The 13,573-nt window shown below is 43.2% G+C and overlaps 2 protein-coding genes and 1 long non-coding RNA gene across 7 annotated transcripts in view; 1 reads left to right on the forward strand and 2 right to left on the reverse strand.

Moving 5' to 3' along the window:
* The first annotated feature begins 1 nt into the window (after position 1).
* The window catches only part of LOC137331580 (uncharacterized), a 34,760-nt gene continuing 21,188 nt past the window's right edge, over positions 2-13,573 (forward strand). Inside the window, exons 1-2 of the long non-coding RNA XR_010965519.1 lie at positions 2-140; positions 5,469-5,542. This is a non-coding gene — a long non-coding RNA (uncharacterized lncRNA). The remainder of the gene's footprint in view (positions 141-5,468; positions 5,543-13,573) is intronic.
* LOC137331578 (uncharacterized) lies at positions 6,267-6,925 on the reverse strand. The gene is made up of 2 exons (XM_067995467.1): positions 6,667-6,925; positions 6,267-6,579 (listed from the first exon to the last, which is right to left on the reverse strand). The coding sequence occupies exons 1-2, from the start codon at positions 6,806-6,808 to the stop codon at positions 6,455-6,457; spliced, it is 267 nt and encodes an 88-aa protein (XP_067851568.1). The 5' UTR covers positions 6,809-6,925; the 3' UTR covers positions 6,267-6,454.
* The window catches only part of LOC137331577 (ubiquitin carboxyl-terminal hydrolase 47-like), a 29,632-nt gene continuing 27,885 nt past the window's right edge, over positions 11,827-13,573 (reverse strand). For all 5 annotated transcript variants that reach the window (XM_067995465.1, XM_067995464.1, XM_067995466.1 and 2 more), the window contains one exon: positions 11,827-12,151. In XM_067995465.1, coding sequence (XP_067851566.1) covers positions 11,897-12,151 — 255 coding nt within the window. In that variant the 3' untranslated portion in view covers positions 11,827-11,896. The remainder of the gene's footprint in view (positions 12,152-13,573) is intronic.

A 13,573-nucleotide genomic window follows, 5' to 3' on the forward strand; every position in this document is an offset into this window, starting at 1 on the left:
ATGATTCCCGGAACGGTTGGCTGTACCGGGAAATCTTTCATCCTCTATTCGTGTTTCTAATGAAGTCGCGAATGTGTTATTTATAATCATTTTTATTATTGTTACAAATATCCAACGGAGGAAATCTTTTGCCAGTGAAGGTAATGTGGCTTTCCAACTCTGTGCCCATTCTTTCCAGTGGCTTCCCAACTCTGCCCCCATCCCTCCCAGTGGCTTCCCAACTCTGCACCCATCCCTCCCAGTGGCTTCCCAACTCTGCGCCCATCCCTCCCAGTGGCTTCCCAACTTTGCGCCCATCCCTCCCAGTGGCTTCCCAACTCTGCACCCATCCCTCCCAGTGGCTTCCCAACTCTGCGCCCATCCCTCCCAGTGGCTTCCCAACTCTATGCCCACCTCTACCAAAATTCCCAGAGTGATCGGTTAGCCTATCATCAGTAGTAGAGAAAATGCTAGATTCTATTATAAAGGATGTGATATCAGGACACTTAGAAAATATCAATGGGGTTAGACAAAGCCAATATGGATTTATGAAAGGGAAATCATGTTTGACAAACTTACTGGAGTTTTTTGAGGATGTAACTGGTAGAATAGATAAGGGAGAACCAGTGGATGTGGTTTATTTGGATTTTCAGAAGGCCTTTGATAAAGTCCCACATAAGAAGTTAGTGTGCAAAATTAAAGCACAAGGGATTGGGGGTAATATACTGGCATGGATTGAAAATTAGTTAACAGATAGGAAACAGAGGGTAGGAATAAATGGGTCTTTTTCGGAGTGGCAAGCAGTGACTAGTGGGGTACCGCAGGGATCAGCGCTTGGGCCCCAGCTATTCACAATATATATCAATGATTTGGATGAGGGAACCAAATGTAATATTTCCAAGTTTGCTGATGACACAAATCTAGGTGGGATTGGGAGTTGTGAGGAGGATGCAAAGAGACTTCAAGGAGATTTAGACAAGTTGAGTGAGTGGGCAAATACATGGCAGATGCAGTATAACATGGATAAATGTGAAGTTGTCCACTTTGGAAGGAAAAACAGAAAGGCAGAGTATTATTTAAATGGTGATAGATTGGGAAATGTTGATGTACAAAGGGACCTGGGTGTCCTTGAACACCAGTCACTGAAAGCAAACATGCAGGTGCAGCAAGCAGTTAGGAAGACAAATGGTATGTTGGCCTTCATTGCAAGAGGATTTGAGTACAGGAGCAACGATGTCTTACTGCAGTTACACAGAGCCTTGATGATACCACACCTGGAGTATTGTGTACAGTTTTGGTCGCCTTGCCTAAAAAAGGATGTACTTGGCATAGAGGGAGTGCAGCAAAGGTTCACCAGATTGATTCCTGGGATGGCAGGACTGTTGTATGAGGAGAGATTGGGTCGACTAGGCCTGCATTCACTTGAGTTTAGAAGAATGAGAGGGGATCTCATTGAAACGTATAACATTCTGACAGGGCTAGACAGACTGAATGCAGGGAGGATGTTTCCCCTGGCTGGGGTGTCTGGAACGAGGGGTCACAGTCTCAGGTTACGGGGTAGGACATTTAGGACTGAGATGAGAAGAAATTTCTTCACTCAGACGGTGGTGAACCTGTGGAATTCTCTACCACAGAAGGCTGAGGAGGCCAAGTCACAGAATATATTTAAGAAGGAGCTAGATAGATTTCTAGACACAGAAGGCATCAAGGGGAATGGGGACAGAGCGGGAATTTGGTATTGAGATAGGGGATCAGCCATGATCATATTGAATGGCGGAGCAGGCTCGAAAGGCCGAATGGTCTACTCCTGCTCCTATTTTCTATGTTTCTATGAACTAAATCTTGCTCACAGCATTGAAACCACCCTAGTCAAAGTCACAAATTGACACAGTCTGTGACTGCAACCATAGTGTGTTATACATCCTTGTTCTCCTTGACCTCTCTGTGGCATTCCATACAATCAGCCATGCCCATCCTCCTCCATTGTCTCTCTGTTGTGCAGCTCCGAGGGATTATATTTGCATGGTTCTGCTCCTACCTGTTGCAACACAGCCAGAGCTTTTCTGCCAATGTTTTCACTTCCTGATCCCACGCAATGGGGGTAATTTTCACCCTCACCATTTGCGCAGTAAACCAGCAGAGTGGACCTCCTGCCTGCTATAGAACTCACCCGATTTCCATTGCATAACTTCGACAGGAATATGGCCGGTTACTATATTTCTTGTAATCTATTTGTATATTACCCATACAATTCAGTCTCTAGCAATAACCTGGAAAGTCCCTGATTTAATTCCTGGCCTATGCTGAGTTAGTGGATCTCAGTGAAGACAGTCATAAATATGATATAATTGGCCCTCAGGCAGGGAATGGTAAAATGGGATAAGGTTCTCCCTTCTGTTCGGTTTCCAGTAAACCCCGCTGTAAGCTAAAACCGTATGGATATTTGGTGATGGTAGAATTGGACTCAGCTGTGATGTTCCACCTGCTGGCATTCTTTGTCCAGACCCCATGCATGAATCAACACCATCAGAGGATGACGGGAGAAACTTGATCACTCCTTATTGTCCCTGCTGTATTACTGAACCAACTGGAAGTGTTTCAGTAATTGTTTCCCTTGGCACTGAATCGTCCTTCCTATGTTGTGAGCTGCTTTCAACTAGATACCTCCATATGTGCAGTTGCTCCAAGTTGTGAACAGAAATGAAGGTCCAAGTGGAAGAGGCTTTCCATGGAGTGGAATGCATGAGTAGAGGACTAAAATGCAACAGAGGAACTGAGTGTAGCCAAGGCAGTGGGACAGACAGGGGACTGAAATGAGCCGATGATCAATAAGATTTTAATCCCTTATTTGCCAGCTGAAATTTTTTTTTAAGAAATTAATTAAAATTTCTTCCAGTAATAGTCAGAAGCTTAAACTCATTTATGTTTCAGGATTTTCACTCTATTTTTCTCAGGTTCAACATCTCAGAGTAATCCCACAGATGATCCCTCACTCCCTATGATCCAGAGTGTACTTTCACATGCCCAGTATCTGGGTAATTTGTAGCATGCCCAGGGAACGAACAGAAACCCCTTATTATTTGTTACTGTGGTTTAGGCCACAACTGCCAGATTAATTAAACAATAAATGGATAAGTAAATAGAGCCATGTTGCACTGTACATTTATAGTAGGGTACAGGCTTAGCTGTACCTTCTTGGGAGATAGAGATAAACAGTTATGTCTACTAAATTGCGATGTAAACTGGACCGGACACAAGGGGCAGAATTTTAACAGTGAAAAACGGGTGGGTTGGGGGCAGGGAGGCATTGAAAATCGCAACAATTTCAGACCGGCCCCCAACCCACCCCCAACCTGCCTCCAACCCACCCATTTCCGGTTTCACCAGGGCGGGACGAGGGGCGGACAACCAACCCGCTCCCAGGAGGTGGGTTGGTCACTAAAACCTTTCAAGGAGGCTGCGGGCTTCTATTTTGAAAGGTTTTGAGATTTCAACCCCTGGGTGCCAGGATTCCCGGGCCTTCTCCTCCACGCCACACGAAAGGAGGCGAGAAGGCCTGAAGCTGCAGGTAAGTGCCTTTCTGGCACAGCCTGTAGGATGTGGAGTGCTTCCCCTAGGCGCAACAAGCTTCCTGCAGTGTTCCCCCAGTGATTGCGGACCCCCTCCCCAATCTCCGCTCCTCCCCTCAATGATCGCAGCCCCCGCGATGACCTCCAATCCCGACCCCCAATGACCGCAGACCCCCATGATGACCCCTGATCTCGGCCCTCCCTTCAGTGACTGACTCCTGATCCCTTCCCCTATGACTGTCTCCCCCCTGTGACCCCCATGCGCACCAGTGCCACCTGCCCACCGGTGCCCCCACGCCCACCAGTGCCCCATGCCCATCAGTGCCCCCTGCCTATCAATGCCCCCAGGTGCCCACCCATGCCCCCTTATCTATCCATGCCCCCATTGCCTCCCCCATCCATACAATCAAAGAATTACCTGAAGACTTACCTTTTCACATACTCTTCCTATCTCTGCTCCCGTCTGATTGAGGTCAGCCTATCAATCAGGTCAGCCAGTAAACCGACAAAGAAAAAGATGTCCTTATGTCAAAATCATAAGGACGTCCGGGAAACCTGTAATTTTATGAGACCTGCACCACCATGGAGACCTCTCATAGAGGTTTATGAGAAAATCATGGGGTCACTGTCTGTGATTTTCCTTCCATTGACATTAAAGGCTGGAAAATCATGGGCAATGCAGTCACAAATTTCCAATAAGCTACATACTGTGTGTGAGACACTGTTGGTGATGCCCCCTATCTCTCAGTGCTTTTTGAAATTATATGCTTGTGAATTGTAGGTTTCCACCTCTAATTCAAAGATATTTTTCGCACTAAAAACATTTCAATTATCCAATAATTTGAATTAAACAATGTAAATAAGATAGGAAAGTAGGAATTTAACGCTAAAAAACTGAATTGTCTGATAAGTTGAATTGTGTGACTTTGAATTAAGAGTAGACTGTAATTTTGCCCCACCATCCTTGAGCTTATGATATTAAACGCTCATTGTTGCTCATCATTCTAGCTATAGCTACACATTTCCCACGTTACACTTCTGCTCATTCCCTGATGCTGAGAGGAAAGTGCTGCAGGCCATTAATATGTGTATATCATTGTTTGGACAAGTCAAGACATCAGCCTACCCACAACCAACATTATTGGACTCAATAGTAGGCACCACTAGTGGCAACAGTTTACCTTTACCACCGGCTGCACTTTCCCTTCTGAAAGAACGAAACCATCTTGCGATGTACAATTTATGCTGCTTCATTTATATTGCAATGCTACCACTGAAGTCATGGCTGCCCCTAGAGGTAGCTCCATAATATAAATGGGGTATAATAAAGCATACAAGCCGTCAGATACATACAAGTCTCGTTGTTACAATGTAAAAAAAAGGGAAATTGTAAATACTGTAAGTATGAAATAAAAACAGAAAATGTTCAAAAAACATAGCAAGCCAGTCAGCATCTGTAGAAAGACTTGCATTTATATCGCACCTTTCACGACCTCAGGACGTCTCAAAGTGCTTTACAGACAATGAAGAACTTTTGAAGCGTAGTCACTGTTGTAATGTAGGAAACGTAGCTGCCAAATTGCTCACAGCAAGGTCCCACAAACAGCAATGTGATAATGACCAGGTAATCTGCATTTTAGAAATGTTGGTTGAGGGATGAATATTGGCCAAGGCACCGGGTAGAACTCCCCTGCTCTTCTTTGAAACAGTGCCATGGGAACTTTTACGACCATCTGAGAGGGCAGAAGGGGCCTCGGTTTAGCATCTCATCTGAAAGTCAGTACTTCCAACAGTGCAACACTCCCTCAGTGCTGCACTGGATTGTCAGCCTAGCTATTACATGTGTGTATCCTTCGTCAGAATAGTTCCATGAAGAGTTACACACTTGAAAAAACATTAACCTGTCTTTTTTCTTTGCAGATGCTGACTGACCTGCTGTTCATTTCCAGCGTTTTCCTGTTTTTTTATTTCTTGTTACATACTGCTTGAGACCAGTAAGTAAATTCTCATCAGTGGTTCATCTGAAAGAGGTTTGTGATCCTATACTGTATCGGAACTTCAACTGGGAACACCTTTCCCGTCCTCACTGATATCCCAAAGCAATTTACAGTCAATTAATTATTTTAAAGTGTAGTTACAATTGTTATATATGCAAATTCAGCAGCCAAATTGCATACAGCATGATCCCACAAACAGCAGTGAGCTAAAATAACCTGTTAATCTGCTTTGGTGGTGTTGGTTGAGGGATAAATGCTGGCCAGGATACCAAAAGGACTCCTTTGCTCTTCTTTGATTAGTGCCATTGGATCTTTTACGTCCACCAGAACAGGCAGATGGGGGGCTTCAGATTAACATCTCATACAAAAAAAGAGCCTCCAATAAATGCAGCACTGGCTCAGCAGGGCAGATTAAGCCTATATTATGTGCTGAAGTCCCTTTATTGAAGCTTGAATCCTTCTGAGTCAAAGGGTTATCACTGAGCCAAGACTGTGGTAAGGAAAAAGTGAACAAACTACAGAATCAACAAGTGTTGAATGTGGAACCCCGCATTTTGCACTCAATGTGTACTGCCATCAGCAGAGTAATGGAGAGAATCAACTGTGGAGGGGGGAGGAAACAGATTTTAAGACGAAAGATACCCATCAGTTTGAAATGTATCCTCGAAAATCTATTCAAAAATATACACAAATTGCAAAAAGACGAGCACATCAACAACAGTGCCAGCTGAATGTTTTAATTTCTATTCACTGTAACACTTAGACAGATAGTACCAGAGCTTTCCAGACATCAATGCCAGTAATGTTTCGGAAACCGTTCGTTCTAAGAAAATAACAAAATAAACAGCGAACATTCATTCGCTCTGTAACTTGTATCTGATCTGGAGCCGCCGCTATTTCCTCTGCCTGTCAGCTGCTCCCTCCTTGTAGCACGATCAGGATGGTCGATTTGTTTGTAATCCCGTTATCAAACAGTTTATCCGTATCCCTCAGTTGCCGATTAGCAAACAGCGCTCGCATCTTTTCTTCTCTGGCTGTTGAAAGAGTTGTAACATCATTTAATAAACTGAATAAAAGTATTGAAACAACTTGCTCCCGATCTGAATGCGCGGATACATTACCCGCGTTCGCTGGTAACTTGGCTATCAGTTTCCTCTTAATTTGTAGCGCAGTCGTTGCGTTAAACTCGTATTCCGAGTTGGCGACTTCGACCGGGATTGTTTTTCCTTCGATCCCACGTACGAACACTTGATACATCGTCATCTTCACTACTCTGTCCTGGTCACTATTGTTGCTGTTGCTCAGCCCAGCTCCAAGTCTAGTGAATTTCTCTAGAGACAAGATTTAGTTTCACTTTGACTCCAGGTCAAAGGAAGGGAAACAGTTTCACTCTGGATGGTATTTTTCACTTCATGATAAAGAATAGTTTAAATTTCCTATAATCATTTTAGTTATTATTGCTATCATTGCACTAAAGTCAGTTGTGCTTTTGTAAGACTGGGTGTGAAGGGAGTCGAAAACAAGGAGGCATAACCTTAAAATGAGAGCTAGGCCATTCAGGGGTGATGTCAGGAAACACTTCCTCACACAAAGGGTAGTGGAAATCTGGAACTCTCTCCCCTGAAAAGCTGTTGAGACTAGGCCAATTGAAAATTTCAAATCTGAGATTGATAGATTTTTGTTAGACAAGTGTATTAAGGGATACGGAACCAAGACGGGTTGAGATACAGATCAGCCATGATCTAATTGAATGGTGCAAGAGGCTGGAGGGGCTGAATGGCCTACTCATCTTCCTATGTTTCTAGGTTATGGGATAAAAGAAGGCAACAAAACTTAAGGTCTACAAGGCAAAATTATAACATCCTCACTATATGTGTGTGTGATAGCTGGACCACTTACAGTCGTCACATCAGAAAACTCATATCATTTTCACCTAGGTTGCCTCAGAAAGATCATGAAAATTTGATGGTGGTACAAGATTCCAGACACTGAAGAGGTCCTCAGAAAAGAAAATATGCCAGGAATAGAGGCAATAATAGTAATGGTGCAACAAAATTGGGCTGGTCACTTAGTCAGAATGCCTGATACTAGACTACCCAAGAAGCTATTCTACGGTGAGCTGAAGTTTGGTAAATGCTCTCATGGTGGTCAGTTCATAAGATACAAAGATTGCCAAAAGACCAATCTAAAAAAAGGTGGCATCTCAACTGACACATGGAAGCATAATGCTTGTGACAGGAAAAAGTATCAAGTCGTATCCAGCTAGCCGAAGAGCCAAAGGAAATCAAGGAAATATCAGCCCTCAATCTGATATCTGATGTGTGTGTGGGAAAATATACCTCCCTAAAATCGGACTTTACAATCATATGTAAATCCAGAACCTGTATAAATTGGAGATGGATCATAGGCTGTCATCATCATCCATCACTTGTGAGCATAGAGTTAGGACTTGATGCAGTACATCTTCATTCTCAAATATCTCCAGGGCCTTGCAGCACCTCACCTTTGTGATCTTTCCCAACCCCATATTCCAACATATTTTGTGTGTTTCCATCCACCATCCCTCCCATTTACCTTCAGTGGCAAAGCCATCAGTCACCACATCCATGCACTCTTGATTCTCTCCTTATACCTATTTGCCCTGCTACGTCTATGTCTTTCAAAGGTCTACCTCTTAAACTACACTTGCTCAGGTTCTCCCCTACTTCCTGCTTGGTGTCCATCACTTCTATTGTAAAATGTCTTGGGAACTTTTATTAAGTGAAAGATACTATATAAGTGTAAGTTATTAGTATCAGGGCAAGGTCATGCAAGAAGGACACAAACTTGAAATCAATTTGAACCTATGGATAATTTTCAACAGTGTCTTTTAGCTTGTAACTTAATTTATCAGGCCCGTGAATAGCTTCCCAGTGCCTCATTTCCTGCCCCCTTCCGACAGACACCAGAGATATGCTTTTGAGTTGGGAAACTCCCCCCTGACTCATACCCCCATGCTCAGCTGGAGTCAGTTTCCTGGCAGGTGCATCCCAGCACTTATGTCAACCCAGTGAATTTTTGGCCCGAAAGTCATGACCTGTAAACAACTATGCACATATATCTGCTTGTTGTCACCAGTGCTGTGCATTCCACCACACAGTATAAGTTGGGTAGATTTCAGAGCACAGTCAAAGCTGCTACAGGACTGCATCTACTGGGAGCTCATTAGATGTGTGCATAAATGCACAAAACATTTTTTAAATGTTTGGGGAAAGCAGCGTCCAGTTTCTCTTGATATTAAAAAGAATCAATTTTAAAACATAAAGTTAGAATGTGGCCATCTTAGGAATGCCTAAGCATTTTTTACAACTCTGCTTGAGACCATTGAGTGCCAAACCAAAATAATGGCCCAGAATTTGCTGTCAAAATAACAGTGAGGCTAACGGCACTCGCCGTTATTTCTGCGCAGATGCACAGTTAAACATGGAAATTCTAAAGTTGCTGTCCGAGATGCGCCGCTCCGCAGTTAGCTTCATGAAAACAACATCTCGCTGTCTGCCTCACCATTGAAATGCTTTGAACGGTGTGAAGTTCCTGTATTTGCGCAATAGATATGAACGAAACTCACCAAAGAAAGTTAAGTCTTGTCATTAATAGTCCAAGTACTCTCTTAACAACATCATAAATGTTAATTTTTTACTACCAGTCAACCTCTCTGGCACTGAAAATTTATTATTACAAGTGTGGAGTTTTAATTGTTGGAGATTTTTAAAAAATTAAATAACTTTTTTTTAACTTTTCCTTTCCGTCTCTTTTTCTCTCTATTAATCCAATCTTTCTTTCCCTCTTTATTTTTCTTTCTGTACCTGATTTGACATTGAATTCTAACTTACACTTCCTTCTCAGTCCTTGCGCTGTTAATTTCACAATCCTTCAATCTGATTGGTTAAGGAGTTGTTTGCCCTGTTCACTCAGGTCCCAGATTCCCGGATTCCCTCACGGCGACGTTTCCATCTCGCATTTCCAGCAACTTGCGGAGCCAAGGTATCGAGATTAAACGGGCAAGGGCAAGTCTAACAGCAGACGTTCATTGCCCTGCTGCAGCAAATTCTGGGCCAATGTAAGACAGCCTCCTAGAGGGGACATCACACTACCTGGCTTTCGGGATTCAGATCAGAATCTGACTCCTGAGTTAAACTGCCATTTCCTTGTCGATGCGCACTAGAGATGGCTTTGCATTGATGTGAAGGTGGGAAGGGTAACAGCAGCTTAAATGTAATGGTGTCTAATCTGTTGGTGACTGCAGTGCTGTATCGCATTTGTGTCAGCGGTTAATTCTAAATATAATATTCATCTGGTCATTAGTGTAAAAATATGGGTTCACATCAGATGAGTGGTTCAATCCAATTTATTAACAATAAACAGAATAAATGCAAGTCCTTCAAAAGCAGATTCCAAAGCTTTCTGTATATTGTTCAAATTTCCAATAGGGAGAAAACAAATACAAGGGCCCAATTTAAGAATGTTGTCTCCAGTTGTTCACATTCTGTGACATTCTCCGCTTCCTGGTTCATATGGAGTCATTCATCTCAGCATCTCCCTGTCCTAACTTGGCTAAAACACAGCCATGAACCTACCAAACTTTTCTAATCTTATTTACAGAAATTACAAGCAAGAGATTCATCCATTTCATTCTATCTTAACAGAAATAAAGGAGAAATAAAGTAAAAGCTTAACTTTAAGAAAAAAATATAATGTGCAAGTTAATTTCTTGCATGCAGAAATGATTCTATAATAGCACTGGAATTCTTTACCATTAGTTGGTCTTCACTTTTGATTCTTTTTCTGTATTCAAATTCCAGCTTTAATAAAAAGGCATAGTAGACAAACTACGCACAAATCTGAACAGCTTGTGTATTAATCAACCTCACATAATTGGCATTACTATAAATTTATTTCATGGTTGGTTCTTGTCACTGGTTGTGTTACAAAGGACATTCTAAGATTTTGTCTTAAAGTACATTTAAGAAAAAGTATCTAGAAAGCAGCATGAACCATTGTGTGGAAGGTATATAAGTGCTATGAGAATATTGAACCAAAACTTCACCAGTTGCTTGTTTCTTATAAAACAAGGACATTTGAAATGATTAATACGTTCCTTTTGAAAGTAGTCCTTGATGAACTACAATGCCTTGATATCACTGTCCCAAAGAAATCACTTTGTAACACATTAAGAGTTGCACTTCTGCAGAACATTTGAACGGATATTATTAAAGGACTTAAAGTGGGTTGGTATCAGTAGATATGTTACATCAACACTTTAACAAGTGGGTACAACCATACCTGATCTTAAACTGAAATTTAACCGTCACCATGCACAGCACAACCTCAACATTTTATTCCCACTCCAAGCCTAGGGGTTCTATCACACGGGGGTTCCAGAAAATGGACATTTAAATGTCTAGTTCTGATTCTTCGGATCTTGGCTGCTTCCAACACCTTGGGTATGAATATCAGTTCTGTGCTTCAAAGAGTACATGTTCTCATTTGCACTCATTGCAGGAGTTTTAGGGTTCAATTTTGAAATGGTGGCAAGTTGGCAAGGGGGTGAAGGTGCATGTGACAAACCCGAATAAATAAAACTCACCGTTTCCGACGCAATCGCGACGTAATTGATGGTGATTAAAGTTCTTTCTGGGTTTCGCGCCCGGCAGCCAGCCTGATTGACAGGCCGGCTGCCGACAGGAGCTGCAACACAAGGGGTGGGGGGGAGAGAAAGAGAGAGATGGAGACGTCATCCGGTGCTGGAACTGAAGATCAAGGGGGGTGGGGGGGGCACAGAGTGGAAGATCGGTGGGGGAGAGTGGAAGATCGGGGGTGAGAGTGGAAGATCAGGGGTGAGAGGGGGAGATTGGGGGGACATGGGGGGGGGAGGAAGAGGAGATTGGGGGGACATCGGGGGGCTGAAGAGGAGGAGATCGGAGAGGGAGACATCGGATATCAGAGCAGGGTGGAAAGGTAGGTTGATTTTGTGTTTTAACTTTGTGCAATGGTTTTTTATTTAATTTATTTTGTTTCTTTTTGCCTGATCCGGCCCCTCACGCCTGGTTTCACTAAACAAAAACTAGACATTTAAATGTCCATTTTCTGGAACCCCCGTGTGATAGAACCCCTAGGCTTGGAGTGGGAATAAAATGTTGAGGTTGTGCTGTGCATGGTGACGGTTATATTTCAGTTTAAGATAAGGTATGGTTGTACCCACTTGTTAAATGTTGATGTAACATATCTACTGATACCAACCCACTTTAAGTCCTTTAATAATATGTCACAAGTAAAGTGCCTTAAGTATCTCAATGAGGTACATTTGGTTCTTTAACTATCATCCCACCGACTTTCATTGCCGGCGGGACTTCCCGATTCAGGACGCCCGCGTGCACACAGCTGCGTCTGTGGGGAATTCAGAAGTCGGCGGGTTGGACCCAGCTTCTGAACTCGCTCTGCATTTCTGCAATTTTCGTAGCCCCCCACCTGCCCACAATTTATGTTTAAAATCGAGTCCTTAGTGTCTGCTCCTGAAACACTTGGATGGTTCTCAAAATCATTGCAACAATCTGTACCAGAGAGCACCTAAAGGGATAAAGGCAACAAAGAACATTCATAAGTGTTTCTTTCATTTAAGTTCAATTTACAGGTAAAACATTTCAATACCGACAAAGAATCAAGTGAGCTGGCTCACACTCTGTGGCATGCTCAGCTTCTGCTTCATAGCGAAACTGCAAACCAAAATCTAGAATTACTCTTGTTGATATTATAGAATGGGCAGTCATTGTGGGGTAATTTTCAGTTCCGGAGTGGGGGGTAAAATGGGCGGTAGTGGATCGGCCGGCTGTTATATGTTCTCCCAATTTTCCTTTCTATTGAAGTTAATGGAAAGCAAAATTGGACAGAGTGTGTAACGAGCGGCATATCCATTACCATCCATATTGTGCCCATGCTGAAAACAAAAATTCTCCCCGTTGGGGTAGATTTAACTGTTGGGCATCTAACTGGCAGAGTGTACTGGCTGCCCAACACAAACGAGCGTCCTGAAGCAGCTCACATCGGATTAAGGCGGCACAATTTCGGCTGTTCCAGAGGCCAACCAGCAAGGTAAATCCTGGGGTGGGGGTTGCGATCACAGAGAGCCCGGGGCAGCAGCAGCACAGATTATTTTTGTGGGGTCTGGAGGAACACTCCGGCTACACCTGGCTCCACAGAAATAATTTTAAATGTACCTTTTTGGGGCCTCTTCAGACGTATCACCAGCAAAACTGGTCGGAGAGAGCACGGTGCATGCTCCAACCGGTTCTGTCCTGAAATGGCAACTGGGGTCCTATGTACCTCACAGGACTCTGATTTGCATATTAAAAGGGACCTAACTCCCTGAAACAGACGGTCACTTTGTCCGGCCAGTGGTAGCCCCTGTAAAAATGGTAGCAGCCAGAGTATTGGCGTTAATGGGGTGGTAAGTCTACATACCCCAGTTTGAGGCTATCACGACCCCATTAACGCCGATTTTGCTGAGTTAAAATTGACCCTACTGTGTTCTATCCTCTATTTTAACACAGGGCTTAACACCTTCACTACAGAGGAACATCATACATGTATGTTAAGGTTTGTCCACTGATATCACCAATAGTAATTTATAGGTTTAAGAACCAATTGGCATGGTTTAAAGCAATTGTTCTCCTAATAAGTAGGTACAGTAACATATAAGAGCTTATTAACTATAATGTAGAACTATTTTAAGTAGGGGACCCAGAGTTAAATCCCTGTCTTGAGTGTAATTCAAGTATATTTATCATTGGTTGTGGGGGGGAGGGGGGGGGGAATGTTGCTTGCTCTCAGCTAATTCATGTGATGAAACATAACATGGCTGCAGGGTATTCTATTTCATGGTTGAGGTGATGAGAAAAGTGCCCTGCTCCTGCCTGGGCCTAGCACTGGTGGGCTCAGGCCTGCAGCTGTGTGTCTGGCTTCAGTGTTCAGCAGCCAGAAGGTCCTGATTCT

This window comes from Heptranchias perlo, chromosome 13, assembly GCF_035084215.1.
Source record: "Heptranchias perlo isolate sHepPer1 chromosome 13, sHepPer1.hap1, whole genome shotgun sequence".
In the NCBI taxonomy this organism is placed as follows: domain Eukaryota; kingdom Metazoa; phylum Chordata; class Chondrichthyes; order Hexanchiformes; family Hexanchidae; genus Heptranchias; species Heptranchias perlo.

Coding starts and splice junctions, on each gene's coding strand:
- LOC137331578 (XM_067995467.1), bottom strand. CDS start 6,808: ATGACGATGTATCAAGTGTTCGTACGTGGGATCGAAGGAAAAACAATC. Junction 6,580..6,666: donor CAAGTTACCAGCGAACGCGG/GTAATGTATCCG, acceptor CTCTTTCAACAG/CCAGAGAAGAAAAGATGCGA.